We start from the raw sequence: 17,970 nt of genomic DNA, 5'->3' as shown, positions 1-17,970 counted from the left end.
GGAAAAAAAAAATCTCATGATCCACTAATACCAGAAAGAATTAATCTCCCGCTATTCCACACTTGCTTCCTTTTTCACATTAGGTTGCCATAAAGAATTGTTAGAAAACCAAAAAACAATTCAAGTATAAGACTAATATTTATGGGATTCATCTTGAAAGAAGATAGCTTAACTTCAGTGAAACTTCAGTGAAAATGACTTTCCTTTTCTGAAACAGAAAACTCTTGCATGAATTGAAAACCAACTTAAATGCCTTGATTTATTTAAAACTTTCCCTTCTCCATCATGAAAAGCCTAGTTTCTGTCTTGTCAGAAACAGCCTTTATTTTTGTATGAGGTTTTATCCATGGAGACAACGCCCCCTGCTGTGACAAGTGCTTAATTGCAAAAGTATTTTCCTTTTTTTTTTTTTTTTTTTGCTCTCAGAAAGGCTATTAAGACTAAAGGTACAATTGTTGAAGTGAAAATGACTTTATTTTGAATATACATATCATTCATTCAGTTTCATTTTTATATTGCATAGCCTTGTATGGAAGTATATAGGGAAAAATAAACAAATATCTAGGCATGGAAGTATACAAAGAAGACATTCAATACATATCCTTGAACAGGCTTAGTAGCGTTGTAGGACAGCATCCATTAGAAAAGAATGGGTTCATGCAACATATCTATCCAAACAATGGTAGGCAAGTGCAATCAGTACAAGTTATAGTTTTTTGGGTACAAAAAGTATACATGTTCTTTGGATTGAAAACATAATATAAATGAATGGCTTGGCTTTTATGTCTAAGCCAAAAATCATCTATAGAAGTAAGATGTGTGGATGTCACATGTGACAATAATGTGCTTAAGGCCACAGACAGAGGTCACCAGCTGACAAAGAGAATGCTGAGAGGTAGGGCAAGTAAAAAAAGAAGAAAAAAAAAAAAAGAAAAGAAAGAAAGAAAAAGAAAAAGAAATGCAATAAAACCACCTCTGCCTATTTTAGAAAATAGCAAAGGCATTAAAATGATAACAGCTCTCCATACTATGCTGCATTTCTATTTTCTGTCAAAACAATTCACTGTGAATCACTACAAAATTCAGTGAATAAGATAAGGCAACAAATGTAAAGCCTTGGCATTAGGGCAAGTTTAATTTCCTTTCATTTTACACAGGAGGGGGGAAAAGAATACAGAACTAGAAAATGCGCATCTTTCCATTCAACAACACTAATTTTTAAATGTTCATATATACTGTGTTTGGCACAAGAGGGATAGGCACATGAAGATTAATTAAACCTCAAGCTTCCACCTCCAAGATTTTACATATGGAAAGCTAAGCAAAGATAACAGTTCTTTACTGTTTTAAAAATCAAATGCTTAAGCAGGTTTTAAAAATTGAGATGAAAAATATTGATAAGGAAAAACAGCAAAGAAAGACACTGAACAAAATCTCCTGGTTTCCTTTACAGTTTCTTTTTTTCCCATTTATTTTTTCCAAATTGCATTTTACAGCAGAAATGCAGACCACTTAGGATAGCTATGGCTCAATATTGCTTGGTGTTTTCCTCTTAAGACATCATCTTCTTACACTCCACTGAACAGAAAACCATCCCTTCTACTGGCATGAACTTCTGCCCAATGAGACACTTGCTGCAGCAGGAACACAAAAAGCACTCTGTGGACGCATGCCAGCTGAAGTTGTTATAGGTCACCCGCTGCACTTCAGGATCAATGGCATTGTGGCATCCTTGACAAACCTGTTAAGTCAATTACACAAATAAGAGAAGAGGATGAGAGATCAAACTGTGATGGTAACACTGTCATGTAGGAACAAACAACACATTTCTTTCAGATGGTAAATTTAACTGAGAATGGCCACCTCAAGAATATACAGCTGAGAGTGACCTTCTGGTTAACCTTTTTAGCTAACTTAATTGGGGTCTAAATGTAGAGCACTGTGAGGAATAACAGGTGAAGGCCAAAAGGTGATTTGATGCTTGTAAGATATCCCATGATGTTTGAAGCAGAAAGTCTTGATGGCAAGTTTCAAAGCAGTTTCCTTTCAGCGTATTCTACTAGACTGCATCTTAGTAATTATAAAAAGAAGTCTTACGATTTTTCTTATAATACCAAATGCTGGTGAAGATGTGGAACAACAGGAACTCTCATTCATTACTGGTGGGAATGCGAAATGTATAGCTACTCTGGGAGATATTTAACAGTTTCTTAGAAAACTAAACCTACTTTTATCATAAAATCTAAAATTGTGCTCCTTGGTATTTACCTAAAGGAGTTGAAAACTTAGACCCACAAAAACCTGCCCATGGATGTTTATAGGATCTTTGTTCATAATTGCCAAAATTTGAAGCAACCAAGATTTCCTTTGGTGGGGGAAGGGATAAATACACTGTGGTACATCCAGACAATGGACTATTAACCAGTGCTAAAAAGATATGAGGTATCAAACCATGAAAAAAAACCATGGAGGAATAAATGCATATTGCTGAGTGAAAGAAGCCAATCTAAAAAAGCAACATACTGTATGATTCCACCTGTATGACATTTGGCAAAGGCAAAACTATGGAGAAAATAAGAAGATTGTGGTTGCCAGGGGTGGGATAGGGAGGTGGGAGACAGGAACAGGTAGAGCACAGAGGACTTTTAGGTCAGTGAAAACATTCTCGATGATATTATAATGATGGATGTGTGTCATTCGCCTGTTCTACACATTTGTCCAAACCCACAGAATATACAACACCAGGAATGAACCCTGAGGTAAACTACGGACTTTGGGTGATTATGATATGTCAATGTAGATTCATCCTTGGTAAAAAATGTAGCATTCAGGTGAGTGATGTTGATAATGACTGATGTTATATATGTTTGAGCACAGGGGTTACACAGGAAGTTGCTGGGTCTTCCTCTCACTTATGTTTTAAAACTAAAACTGCTCTTAAAAAATAATCTTAAAAAAAGATTTTTCCTCACTCTTTAAAGCTTTGAAGTAGTAATTTTACTAGCTTTACCTCTGACACATGAGATTATTAACACCACTAATTTCTAGACAGTATGAAATGAAAATCATATTCAAGGTAATTAAGGACTCAATTAAAAATACTGACAGTGTTTGAGAATAATTAGTTTGCACTAAAAATATAACTTGTAGTTAACTGGTTTCTGTTCTAAGTCATAATTTATGTATAATCTAATATTGTAAAACATTAATACTTACATTCTTTGTACCATTCAGTGTATGTTATGTACAAATAAATATATGGCATACATACACATTCACACCCAGACACATACATAATTTTCTCCTTTAGCTGAGCATGTATATGAAGAAAATACATGAACAACCCTCAGTATTATAGGAGAAAACAAAACTACCCTATTAAGACCTCCAAAACACTAGACAGACCATAGGCCTTCTTGTTTATGCATGTTCTGAATGAATGTGACCATCTAAAGGTTTTGTTTTAAGTATTTTTATAACAAGTGAAGAAAGGAACGAATTGTCCTGCATTACATAAAAATGTCTAATCTTCCGCACCTTTGGTTTCTTAATGTCTGTCAGGAATCACTGAGAGCTGACGGTAGGTCATTTAACCTGACCCTCCTTACTTAGGAAGACCTTAAAATGTGGCTACTGTTCAGTAGGGAAACTGGTTTAGGGTATGATGTGAGGCCTTGTTACAAATATCCACTTCAAACATGCAATATACTTTCCATACTTTATAGAGCTACACGGCTTCTAATTACAGAGACTATAGCTGCTTAATTCACAGGTTATGTCAACCTAGTGTTTCCTGAGAAGCAAGGGAGAGATTCTCTTTCCATGGTCAATACACTCTTCCTGAATACAACAAAAATGAGTGTTTTAATTACAAATACACTCTTAATTTGTAGCTATACCAGGCAAGCAGTTGCTTTTGCAAATATTCCTATCTTGTAGCTTTCTATTTAGAATGTAGTTCTATGTAGTTTTTATGTTTCATATTAATTTTTCAATATTTTAAACACGCTTGTATAAAACAGAAGCATGTCACACTCAATTTTTTTTAATCCCTTGCTTTTAGACCAAGACATACCTTTATTTCATTCCTCTAATAATATTTGTGGATCTTTTTATAATCTTTTAAAACTCATGTTGATTTTAGAATTTTTTTATATTTATTTATTTTGAAAGAGAGAGAGAGAGAGAGCGTGAGTCGGGAAGGGACAGAGAGAGAGGGAGAGAGAGAATCCCAAGAAGGCTTAGCATCATCAGAGCAGAACTTGATGCGGGGCTCGATCCCATGAACTGTGAGATCATGACCTGAGCTGAAACCAAGAGTTGGACGCTGAACCCAACTGAGCCACCCAGACGCCCCTTTCATTTGTGATTTTCAAAAAGAGATAACTACTATTCAATTATATATAAAATTGACGGAATTGTTTAGATTAAAAAAAATGAACTAATGAACACACTGAATGGTATAGGAATGTAGGGTTAGTGGTTTCGTATAATTTAGTTTTGCTAATAATTTGTCATTCATCCCAAAGTCTGACATTTAGTCCCAGCTAAGGTCTACTGCTCCTAATTTTTCATAAATCTGAAAGTTGTCTAGGCCTCATTGAGGGTCTGGGGATTATGGAAACAATCAGGGGATAATGTGTTTTTCACTTTCTGCTTGGCATTTGATTTTTCTGGGTTCTTAAACCTCTGATATTTCAATTAGTTCTTATATCCTTAAATTTCTCCTACTTCTTTTAGTTTATTTATACACAATGTGAAAAAGCTAAGGACACTGGTTGTAATGAGCTCTCTGGCGGGAGGTTCCTGTGAGATCTCAGAGATGTGAATTCAGGGGGTGGCCATTTGAGACCAGAATTCCAGAGACCATGCAGTGACAAACTAGGTGTATTTCCCATTACCCTCTTTCCAAGTTAATTTTTATCTCAGAAATGCCCTGTTTTGAGTTCAGTTCTTGCCTTCAGGTCTATACATAATTTGTTTGTTTGTTTGAAGATTAAAAGATCTTAGCAGACTGATGCTCTGGACTAGATAATCTTCAAAATTGTACACCATTTAGTGTGTGGCATGGGTAGCTCTTTTTGCCATGTGCTGGCTTGTTCAGGCAATGGAGAGAAATGTTCATTTTACTTTTAGACAAACGGCACCAGTGCATCTTACTGAGAAAGTAAACTTTCTAAAAGAAATCACACAATATTGTAAAGCTAAATAATTTAGACTCTCTCTCTTTTAATAATATCTGTGGTTATTCCTCTCTATTGGTTAGTTACAATATAATGAAGAGAAACTTCTAACAGTTAAATAAAGCAGCTTCATCTATTTAAAGGTTTATTCAGTAAATATTTATTGAGTATCTACTATGCTGTTTTGGAAGTACAAAACAAAGCAAACAAAATTTCTGCCCCCATGGGGTCTGCATCCTAGTTCTTGGGACCAAGGTCACACACCCCTACAATAAAATACATATTATGGTAACCCTTTCTTTTCCTTTAGAGAAACTGTAGGAACAAAATTCAGAGAAGCAGCTTTTAGCTAAATTATGTACCAGGCCACATGGTGATTCATTATCTTTTCCCCAAGTACAATGAGGGTCCCTGTTGATCCCAAAGATAATGAGAAATATTAGAACACAAATCAGTCACTCAAACATTTCCTAAGGGCAGACATTAAGGACATGGAAATAAAAAGGCAAGCTCTATCCACCAACTACTTATAGTCTAGGGGAGGAGACAGATGGGTGGCATTAATTACATACAGATGTGACTCATGGGAACACAAGAGAGGCATTGTGGCCAGAGAAAAGGGGTGGAGCTTGGGGCAAAAAATCAAGAAAGGTGTTCTAAAAAAAGTTAAGCCTACATCAATTCTGGGGGAATATACAAGCATGTCAGGTAAAATAGGGAATAGGAAGGAGGGCGGATCAGACAAAGGAATTAGTGTGAATAGAAGACCAAGAACAGTGTATAAACTAGAAAAGGAGTAACTTGGAGTTAGATAACTAGTAGAAGAGGCTGGGCAGGCAAGAAAGGGCTAGATCGGTTAAGAAAAGGCTTGATGATTACGTTTGCATTTCAGAAAGATTATCTTCCATCATAACAGAAGGTGGCTTTGCACAAGGTGAAGAATCGAAGTGGGGAGACCAAATTTGAGGTCACTACAATAATCCGAATGACAAAAAATAAAGGTCTGATGTTGAGTAGTTGTAACTGTGAGGATCTGAGATTTACTGATAAGGCAGAATTGACAGAAAATGATGGACTATACTCGGGAATGTATAAAGGTTGAAAATTTTGGCACTGGCATCAAAACTAGTTACTTTATTTTCCGTAGTATCACACTCCTGGAATGATATAAATATTTCATTTTATTCTTTTATGCTTTACTTGATAGCTCATGGGAGTATTTAGCTAGTGCATATTTTCCTGCTTATAAAGAAGTAAATGCCTATCATTTTAATACTGCTGGATTAAAGGGTTTACCATATATGGTCAATTTTCTTTATATACTCTTTATCTAAATTACTTATCTCTTGGCCATCATGCAATAGCAGCTCTGTGTAAGCAGGGTAGAGCTAAGAAAAAATATGTATTTATTTTTTATGTATTTTTATATTATATTTTATAAATATATTTATATTTTAAGTGTATTTATCATTAAATATTTGAATGTTTGGCTGATGCAAATAAATCTAAACACACAGGTCAAATTTTGTTATACTAAATCAATTCGCAATGAGGGTTTAAGAACTAGGCATTGTACAATCTCTAGGTTAAAAATAAAAAATGAAGCCTTAGTGGGGGGCCTTAGGAACATGAACAGAAATCATAAACACTCAAATACAGCTAAGGAATATGAACAGCCCCTAAAAATATTAATGTAAATGACTCTGATCTATATGATGAGAATCAATCAATCTCATTCCCATTAAAGAACTATTTTTTAGTGGGGATTTGATTACTAAGTAGTGCTTATAACCTACAGAATATACTGTACAGATAGAAATCTTGAGGTAGCTCACAGTGAATGTATGTATTGTTTTTGAATTATCTGAAATTTAACACCCTGTGGTAGGGATTACATGTCTCCTACTTAAGGGTATTACCATCTGTTTCTCATTTGTGAGAGGGTCAAATAAAGGCATAATGTAAAGTCCTAAAGCAGGTCAAGGTGACCATATGCCTAGAATGCTCCTTACCACAGCATGATTCTTCACATAGCAGGGCTTACACACGGGCTTGTCATTGACCATCACGTATATTTCCCCAGCTAGGATGTTGTCACAGTCAAAGCAGCAGAAGTGTTTCAAATGCCAATTTTGGTTTTCTGCCTGGGTGTACTCATTGCTGAATATTAACTGAAAAGAGGGCAAAAATAAGATGAATCATATATTTTCCTTTTTGGTACAAATGACAAAGCCAGGTTCTTTAGATCAATAAAGGTTTTAGATCCACAGATAATATCAACCTACTTTCCTGGGCTCAAAGTCTAAAAATAACCTAAAGCTTACACTCGGCTTATTATTTAGTTTGCACAAATCAATCTTTTATGTTTCTAGACGGTCTTTCATTAGTCAACACAATTAACACGGTCACTCAGAATGACTGAAGTTAAAAGATTTTCTTTTCCACTCATCTCCTCTGCATGTAAATAAAGCAACTGATGCTTGGTTAATTCATGTTACCTTTCTGCTAAGGATGGCCTTGTTAGATGGTAAGGGGACTCTATGGAGGTACAAGAAGTAGCCTGCCTGCGGTGGCCGCAGAGAACATACCTCATCACAGCCAGCACATCGTGGTTTCTCACTGTCACAGTAATGTCTGCCACAGTATAGCTTCCCATTCTTCCAGAAATAAATCATGTCGACCAGGAGTTCCTGGCAGGCACTGCAGACGAAACAAGCCGGGTGCCACAGTTTATCGTAGCCGGCTCTTTCAGCGTAGATGGCTGGGTCACCCTCCTTCATACTCAGTTTGCAGCAGTAGCAGGACTGAAAGGGAAGCCATCCAAAACAATCTGGTCATCGTAACCTGGGCATTTCTCATCATCAGTTTACCAGGAATTCGGAGAAAAAATTTACAAGAGAGATGATTTCTACTAACATTAGTAATTTGTCCATGGAGACAACCAGGTGTTCTTACTTCCAGGAAGTGGGCTCCCTTGGCTTCCTCCAGTCTCTTCAAACCTAATTTTTGTGCCCTGCTGGTAACAGAGCACTGTTTCCTGAATTAAAGTCACTTACAGAAAAGGGCTAACAGTAATTTTCACCACAATTTTTAAGGGGTTCTCTCAAAATGATTACCTTAGAGCTTATTATTATCTTTTCTTGCTAAGCCTTATTGGTTGGATCTATGGGAAATATATTACAGTAAGTTTGGCTCTTACTTTTTGTTCATCTGTATCATAATTCTCTTCTACTTTCAAGGCATAAAAAAAAAGACTTCAATTTCTCTAAGAGATTTTTTAAAAATATGATTGACTATATAGTTGACCCTTGGACAACACAGGGGTTAGGGGTGCTGACTCCCCAATGCAGTAAAAAAATCCATGAATAACTTTCTTTTCCACATATAAATTTTGACTTCCTCAAAACTTAACTACTAATAGTCTACTGTTGACTGGAAGCCTTACCAATAACATAAATGGCCCATTAACACATATTTTGTATGTTATATGTATTATATAATGTATTCTTACAATAAACTAAACTAGAAAAAAGAAATTATTAAGAAAATCCTATGGAAGAGAAAATACATTTATAGTAGTATATTGTATTAATTAAAAAAATCTGTGATAAGTGGACATGCACAGTTCAAACCCATTTTTCAGGGTCAACTGTATACTCACATAAATTTAAATTTGAATTTTAGGCATGTTCTCACAAGCAAGACTGAGTTAACCAAAGCATGTATTATTCTTGTTTGTGGGAAGAGATAAACAATTAACACCAAAATTATGTTTAGAAATAGATTCTATATTAGTATGTCATATTCCAGCATGACACCAATGCTAACTACCATGTACACATACAACTCCCAATTATCCTTGGCAACAGATAATCAGAAAACCTCGCTTTAGACAGAGGTTTCCAACATGATGATTTGCTAAAATAAACCTAAACTGAATTTTAATTTATTTCCTTCACCTACCCTTTTGGAAAACAGAGGAATGGCTCCTCAAAAAAATGTTCAAAGAAAGGGAAATAACCAGTAAATACACCAATTGAGCCAATGGTGTGACGTCTCTACTTACATACTGAGTTCTTTTGTGTTCGGCCGATTTGCCCTCCATGGCCCCCACTGCTGCCGTGGTGCTTCTGTCCCCTCCAGGGAGGAGCATTCTGTTGGGGCCTTCCGTGTCCATCTCACGGGGAAGTTTGACATCTCCTACTCCCAGAGCCTCACTCTTATATTTCTTCACAAACTGTTCCATCTCCTTCACCTCTTTGGGAGACAACTCATGGCACTTTGAAGGGTCTTGATCGTGTGCAGGGAGCTGCTTTGCCAGCTGCTTCTTTCGGTACTGTGCCCCCTCTGAGCCTGCCACGGGCTGCTTCTCCTTCGGCAGCATCTGCATGTATTGCCTGGCCTGAGCCACAAGGAGACCAGTGTTAACTGGGAGATGGTCTGGCCATTAGACAAGCAATATTTTATAATACACATCAGAAGCGAGTTATTTAAGAAAGAAAAGTGTTTTATCCATTTGTAACAGTCTTCGTAGCATAAATATGTTGAGATGAAAACACATTCAAAAAAGGTACAGCAAATAGATTTAGTTCAGTAAAAATAAACACATTTTTTCTCCATGATATGAAAGCTTTTTTTCAGCTTATAAAAGATTTTGCTTACTAATGTCTACTTGAGCTAAATATACAAATGTATATTTGCAAGAGAACATCAATTTTTAGAAGGCACGTTTAGATGTTTAGAATGGCCTGTATAGATCAACAGTGTTTTCACCATTATAAAAAATATTATCACAAGGTTCACTTGAATGATTTTAACTAATCTTCTTAAAAGACTTCCAAATGTCATATTTAGTTGTTATTAACAGTAAAGGGAGTTTGACACAAAATTGCCCTTTTTTGGCCTTACATAGTAAAATATACTGCTTAACATTGTTTCATTCTAAAAAAAATGACAGAAAATTCTATTCTTTACATATTCTTCGCTATCTTAAGAGAAATCTTCTCAAGAGTAAGCTAGAAGTTACTAGATTTATACAAAACATCTGTTTTCATCTAATTATTAAGAATGTCAGACCATTCTCTCAAAAAGATTAACATATCTAAGTAGTCAAGAAATTCTATGAAGTATCTAATCTTAGTTTTAAAAAACCAATAGCAGCTGGAAGTTAAAGTAATGAGAACCCCAGAAAAATAATGGACTTGGGGTTGATTAGCTCACTAAAGGATTGCCCTAAATAAGTAGCCTCAGAATTTAACAAAGAGATGGCCCTTCCCCTTATTATTTACCAATGCCTGATTCTGGACAGGAGGAGCCCACTCATAGGTAACTGTATTGATGGAGACGTTCTTCTTGGCAGCAACTGGATTGGTCAGTATCATAACATTGCGTTTATACATGGGAATTCCATCTGTTTTTAGCTTGGCAATCAGGGTGGTATATTTGGTGTCTTCAAAAAGTTTTCCCACTTTTCGATCCTCTTCATTGCTCAAGAGGACGTCATGCTCTTCTTGGCCACACTTGCAGTTACGACATATTTTTCTATAAGTTTGGAGATAAGTAAGCAATAACTAATTATACCTAATCAATAAGTAAATATACTCAAATATTTATAGTTTATAAAATACTTTTATATGCATTCCATATAATGGTACAGAAAGGCAAGCCACTGGGTGGGGATTCTAAGTACCTATCCATAAATTTAAGCAAGGAAACATAAAAATGTACCTTCACTTTATAAAACCTTAAAAAGTTAGGTTTTGATTAAGTGTATGCTCAAGGGGGCATGTCTGAACATTCCTCATTTTCTTAAATAGATAAGTAAATAAAATCACCAAAACACTATCATAGAAAGAGGTTTCATATTTTATTGCATGGTAACATTTATTTCATAGTCATTACCCAAGTTTTTTGTTTTTTTGTTTTTTTTTTAAGTGAGAGGGAGGCTGATATAACTTTTCTGATTAAGGACTATTATCCTAGATTTAGCTTTAGCTTTCCTCATTTCCTTTCCTGTCCCCTTTCTATTTCCTTTCCTCTCCTTTTTCATTTCCTGTTTCCTTTTTCCTTTCTCTTTCTTTCCTTTCCTTTCTTTTACTTCTTCAAACACTCAGTGACCACTTACTATGTGCTTTCTTATGTATAAAAAAAAAAGATAAATGAAAGTCTCTGGACTTTTCAAGAAATGAAATGAAAGATACCACTAAATGAAAGACACCGCTCCCCCTCCCCAATCTGGTCTAGCAGGTAATCATTCTTTAATGCAACATATATGAGTGTCCATGTGCTAAACAATGTACTTTATTGATATGCCCTATTACTGCATTTGTGATAGGAAAGAAAAGTACAAGGCACTTTGAGAGGGTATAATTTTGACTTGGAACTGGTGAGAAAAGGGCTCCATAAAAACAATATTCCATAAGAAAGTAATATATTTAGGTTGAGGTCTGAAGGATGTATAAAACAAGCATGAAATATGTGTGTGTGTGTGTGTGTGTGTGTGTGTGTGTGTGTGTGTGTGTGTTTGAGATGGGGTAAAGAAAGAAGAAAAGCCTCCAAATATTGAGTAGAAAGAGTATTTGTGGTGGTCCTGAATTAGGAAAGAGCTTGTGCCCTTAGGTCCCATGGTCTGAGAGGGCTGGTATGATTGCAGTGAGGTAAATAAATGGGGAGTGACAAGGTTGGAGAGGTAGGCAGGCATGAGATCATGCAGGGACTTGTAGGATACATTAAAGAATTTGGCTTTCACTATAAGAATAAGCAGGAGGCACTGAAGGCTTTTAGGTAATGGATAACACAATTAGATCTATCATTTTCAAAAACTGTAATACTTATAATATGGAGAATGGATTAGGCGTAGACATAATTGGAAGTAGGGAGACCAATTAACATGTCAGTGGTGCATCCGGTTTGCAATGGCATGGTTCTAAGTAACAGGGACTACTTCACAAGTGGAATTTATATCTTGGATGGTTATTGTTGTAGTCTACATAAGATGTGTTATAGCTTGGACTAGAGTATTTAACAGTGCAGATTAAAAAAAAAAGTAACAGATTTAAGATCTCCTTGAATGTAAAACTGACTAAACTTTGTGGTTCATTTGGATGTAGTGATGGTAAAGGGAAGGCCCAGTCTGTCAAAAAACGAACCCAGGTTTCCAAGATGAGTAAGCTGGTAGAAGAAATGTAACTTATTAAGACAATAAATGTAAAAGAAGAATAGATCTTAGGTATTAGGGGAAGGTTGATGAAAGTTCTCCAAAATTCAACTACTGAAAAGTTTGAAATGCCTATGAAACAGTATAAAGGTATCAAGTAGATTGTAGGATATAGAGATCTAGTGTTAAAAACTGTAGCCTGGTAGAAAATATAAATTTGGGAGTCAGGGTATGACACATTTGCATATAAGTTGAATAGATCACTTTCATCTCCTGGGCAAGAATAGAGGGAAAAGGTAGAGGACTGGAGGAAGGAAGGAGTCTGGCAAAGAAGCAGAAGCTGGAGAAGGTGACAGGAAAACAGTGAAGTAGAGAGACTTTGTGGTGTTAAAAACCTAAGCTGGAAGTAAATATAGGGCGAAAAGAATATATAAATCAGAGGGAGGAGGTGAGAGTTTTAAAAGCCATTCGAATATTCTTACATTGTTCAGGAAGATATTGAAGATGTAGATTAACATTAGATGTTGTTAAAGCATGTGTTTTAAACTATCTAGAAAACTAAAGAAGGAAATACTACATATAATTTCAAACATATAGAGAAAATGGAATGACAATATAAAACTCAATTAATTAAACAGAAGGCAGTAAGAGAGGAGGAAAAAAGAAACTTAGGACATTAGGACATTTAGAAAGCACAAATTAAGATGGTTGATATAATCCAAATATACCAAAAGTCACAATAAACAGACTCAATTCTCCAGTTAAAAGACAAAGGATTTCAGGCTGGATAATACGACAAAATCAAACTATACACAACTCGGAAGAAACACTTAAAATTTAAGGACACAGAAAGGATGAAAGTGTAAAGATGTAAAAAGATACATCAGGCAAATACCAACAAAAAGTAAGTTAGGCACCTATATTAAAATCATGCACTTTGGACTTTAATGCTTTCATTTAATCTGTAGTAAAGAGTGTGCCTACATAGTGACAGAAGTTTAAAACCACCTCTATGATGTAACGATTCTAAAATTAATATAGTCTAATAACCTAAATTCAAATTATATAAGCAAGACACCAAAACTTTAAGAAATAGACAAACTTATTATAGTAATGCTAAAAAATTAGAAATAAAGATTTGAGTAACACAATAAGCCTGATCAAGCAGACACATAAAAAATATCTTATCCAGTGACTGGAGAACACATTCTTTTGGGGAACATTTGAAACACTTCAGAAAACTGAACACATACTGTACCATAGACAAAGTCTCAAATGCCCAGGAGGGGGCGCCTGCATGGCTCAGTCAGTTGAGTTTCTGACGTCAGCTCAGGTCATGATGTCATGGTTCATGAGTTCAAGCCCCATATCAGACTCTGTGCTGACAGCTCAGAGCCTGAAGCCTGCTTCGGATTCTGCGTCTCCCTCTCTCTCTGCCCCTCCCCCACTCACACTCTGTTTCTCTCTCAAAAATAAACATTTAAAAAATAAAAAAATAAATGCCCAAGGAATCACCATCAACCATATTATCTGAACAGAATATAATTATGCTAGACATCAACAGCAAAAAAGTAACTAGAAAGTAATTTTGGGGTGCCTGGGTGGCTCAGTTAAGCATCTGACTTCAGCTCAGGACACGATCTTACGGTTCGTGGGTTTGACCCCCACATTAGGCTCTGTGCTGACAGCATCGGGCCTGCTTGGGATTCCCTGTCTCCCTCCCTCTCTGCCCCTCCCCTGATCTCTCTCTCTTTCTCTTTTTGTCTCTCTCTCAAAATAAATAAACTTAAAAAAAAGAAAATACTTTTAAAAGACTCCTAAAAAATTTAATATTGAAACAATCACAATAGAAATGAAAAGAAATAGCATTTTTGGGAAAAAAGAAAACAAAACTATTACTTCTTGAAATGCAGAACACAACTAAAGGGGTGCTTAGGAGAAAAGGGACAGCTAACATGCTCAAGTTAGAAAGAAGAGAGAATAAAATTAATTAACTCAGGAAGTTAAAAAAAAATTAGAAAAAATAAGCCTGAAGTACATGGAAGGAAAATAAAGATAATAGCAGAAACTAATAAAGCAAATGTTTGCTTCTTGTAAGATGCAGGAAAAAAAACATTCAGTACATTTCAACATCCCTTCTGATTATATTTTGTTTATTCATTTTAGCTATAGAAGGAAACTAGACAGGATTTTAGAAAGGGTTTCTGGAAAAAAGCTCAAACTCAGCACACATCATGAGTGCATTCATTTTAGGATGTGAAGCAAGGAAGCAACCTTGCCATCACTTCATTCACAGTCCTGTGGGTACTAATCAGAGAAATAAGAAAAATCAAATAGAAGTTATAAGGATTCATCTGAAAGGAAAAGTTAAACCGTTGTTAATCACAGATGCAATGATTGATCAAACAAATGTATTAACATCAGTAAGAGTTTAAGAAGCATTCTGGATTTAAAATGAATAAAATTGGATTTCTCTACACCAAAAAAACTAGGAAAAACAACTAATATTTACTAGATTGATCTCTTTACTAGATAACAAATTATTAAATAATTACAGATTTTTGTGTCCTGTTTTCTTAAGGTGAGGTGTCCAAACCAAAAATATCAGATCTGACATGTGCAGTCCCAGAAAGAGATTGAGACAGAGAGGGACAGAGTCAGAGATATGAAAGCTAGGGGGGCAAACTAATTTCCTTGTGCACAAATTGGTCAGAAATCTTTATTTGGTAAGCATCTGAAGAGTCTGCAGATTCTAGTTCAGCTATAAAAGACTCTATATCTGGTTATCTCATACTCCCACCCAGTGGAAAGGAGTATATTGTTCTATTACAGTATGTTCTTCATTCTTGTTCATCAGTTAACAAAAATGATATAATTATTTATAAAACCATCACATTACTTTTGGATCAAGTTTAAAATCATACTTTACTGAGGGGAAAATGGCAGGGTGGGAATTTAGTTCCTAATATAGATAAATAGATCCTTATTAGCATGCATCCTAATAATTAGTAAAGTGACTGACTATCGGAGGAAGTAATAATGTTACAAGGATATGTGATGAAAGGTATGGATTTCCTCTGGAAATGTTTATTATCCAGTTCTACTCCAGAACAACATGTACACCAGAAAATAAGGGGAACTAGATTTTAGAATTTGAAAGACAAAAAAGCACCTGAAAAAAAAAGCCTTCTGGTTTTTAGTTCACAAGCTATGACAAACTGTAACCTGAGTAAATAAATTATATTTACTATGAAAATGTTATACATAAAAAGGTATATTAACCAATGATATAAGAGCCATCTCTATACTTTTTCTTATTACTTATATCAGCTATTTTTGGGAGATTTACATTCTGAGACTATATATATTTTCTCCATCCACCCCTCACCAACCCAACATACCTTATTAAGCAAGTAAAATCGGTTAAAGCAATATACCAATAGCAGCAGGAAAAAGAAGTTTTCAGCTTTCAAAGTGGGGAAAACCTGATTGATTCATGATAGCTTTTAAAATCACAAGTACATTATAAACCCCATCTGCATCCTTGCCGCAACATGGTGGTCTGTGGTAAAGAGCACTTGGCAGGAATGTGACTCAGCAGGGGTGGGATGGTTTTTCAGTTAGAGTTGTCATCATGACAACAGCTGGAGTGACCACAACTCTTCCAGACCCCTTACCCTGGAGCTCCATTTTTACAACAAAAAGGGATAGCCACAAACCACAATTCAAGAAAGAAACCTATAAAATCTGGGCCAGGTGCCAGGAACTATCCATTACAGAAACGTATGCTATTTAATACTTAAATCTATGCTATTTACTAGTTTAAATTTTTTTTTTAATAATTAATTTTGGGGGTTTTTAGTCTACAGTGTTTTACATTTGAATCACCCATATTTAAATTGGAAAACCTTATTTTTACAAATATCTTTTAGGAACTTTTAAACTCATTAGGAAGACATCCTGTAAGTTAATTGAGAGGAAAATTCTGTTGAGGAATTGGGGGATTTTCTTGGTATCCAAGAAAAAGCATAAGAATGAGTAGGATATTTATCACATAATTAATTTCAACCTGAAATAACGCAGATTCCATCCTTAAGAAAATGAAGAACTTTAAAAAACTGGTTTTATGCCAACTTATAACAAGACAACAATGGCATGGGTGAGCACAGTACTCACGTTGCTGGGGTATGTACAAACATGTATGGTTTGTTTAGTACCTTTCCTCAGATGCTCCACCAGTAATTTTTGATGATATATGCAGACAGATAGCCTGTTTACTACATTTATTTGATAGCAGTTTTGGGGGGAGTTATAAGTCAGTTACCATACTTAGCACAGTCGCCAAATCTCTAAATCTTCTAAACTGTCCTAGAGCACTTGTCCCCAAATTCTCCATAGGATGTTAATAAAAGTTATGTGGGGGAAGAAAGAAGGGAGGTGAATTCAGAATCAAGATTATTTAAAATGATATTTTTTATGACTTTTTAAAAAGATGCAAATGTAGTCTGAGAGAGTGAGAAGGGGAGGAGGATTATTTGTATGAAAAAGTTCTTTGTAAAAAAAAAGTTGAGCGTGTTAAGACATACACACGCAAAGGTTAATATGAATGACAAATCAGGACTGTAAACTCAAATTTTTACATTACAACTTCAGATTTCTTGAGCTAAATCCAGGAGAGGGAATGCCAAACTGTACCAAAGGTACTGCCTCAGAAAAATACATAGATTTACAGTTTCACACTGAAAGCAGGCAAGAAACTATCCTCCATCCCCAACCCCAAAGAGAAATTATTTTTGTATCACTATTTGTAAAATATATATATATTTTTTTGTTTTTACAAGGCAAGTAGTAGCAACTGGAGTGCTCTGACATGCTGCCAGCACTCACAATGATTTAAAGGTATGGTCATAGCACTACTACAAACCATATTTTAAAAGGGCTGGAAGCTGCCCGTTTATAAGAGGGATATACTTATATGGACTTAAGCATGGGCCTCTTGTTACAGAATTCAACACAAGGATTAATCCATTTATGGTGTGGAATTTTTAGTTTTCAGCCAGCCCTAAGCCAATCGGAAATTCTCTGAACAGATGTATGCTATATTCAAGTAACATTTTTCTTTTAAGATGCTACTGTTTTATTAGATGGATTTATGGAAGATAAGACAAAAGAATAATTTTATTGCTTATGTAATAAATGATCTATTATTCCAAATAATATTACTATACTTTCATATGAAATAATTGATTATAAACTTGAAATCTTGGGTTTGCATCTTAACATTTCATAAATATTTGTTAGCTCTAAATATTACTTTTACTTGACAGTGTGTCCAGAAGATAGTATAGCTCTTATTTGGTAAGTATCAGGCATCCTCAACCTTTTATTTTCCCCTAGTTTTGTAATTATTGATGGAGTGAAGAAAGAGAGTGCTCACAGATAAAGCATCATTGTCCAAAAAAGACATATATGTCACAAAAGCACCACACTGTAGAGAAGAGAGCCTGCTGCAGTCCAAAGTTCACTGGTCATGAGCGTGTAAACATGGGTTCTAGTTTCTGTTCTGCTGTCTAGAGAGATGGTGAGGAGGAAGGTTTTGGCAAGCTTTGAGTCCAAATTCTAGCTCTGCCA

The 17,970-nt window shown here is 35.4% G+C and overlaps 1 protein-coding gene across 2 annotated transcripts in view; it reads right to left on the bottom strand.

Annotated features, from left to right (window-relative positions):
* Window positions 1-452: 452 nt before the first annotated feature.
* Window positions 453-17,970, bottom strand: part of TES (testin LIM domain protein) — a 46,253-nt gene continuing 28,735 nt past the window's right edge. For both annotated transcript variants that reach the window (XM_060632952.3, XM_060632951.3), the window contains 5 exons: window positions 10,472-10,724; window positions 9,250-9,585; window positions 7,772-7,987; window positions 7,196-7,354; window positions 453-1,741 (listed from right to left, as the gene is read on the bottom strand). In XM_060632952.3, coding sequence (XP_060488935.1) covers window positions 1,553-1,741; window positions 7,196-7,354; window positions 7,772-7,987; window positions 9,250-9,585; window positions 10,472-10,724 — 1,153 coding nt within the window. In that variant the 3' untranslated portion in view covers window positions 453-1,552. The remainder of the gene's footprint in view (window positions 1,742-7,195; window positions 7,355-7,771; window positions 7,988-9,249; window positions 9,586-10,471; window positions 10,725-17,970) is intronic.

Source organism: Panthera onca, chromosome A2 (genome assembly GCF_046562875.1).
Source record: "Panthera onca isolate mPanOnc1 chromosome A2, mPanOnc1 haplotype 2, whole genome shotgun sequence".
In the NCBI taxonomy this organism is placed as follows: Eukaryota; Metazoa; Chordata; class Mammalia; order Carnivora; family Felidae; genus Panthera; species Panthera onca.
Note: the sequence above shows the minus strand (reverse complement) of the source record. Positions and strands in the feature narration are given on the sequence as shown.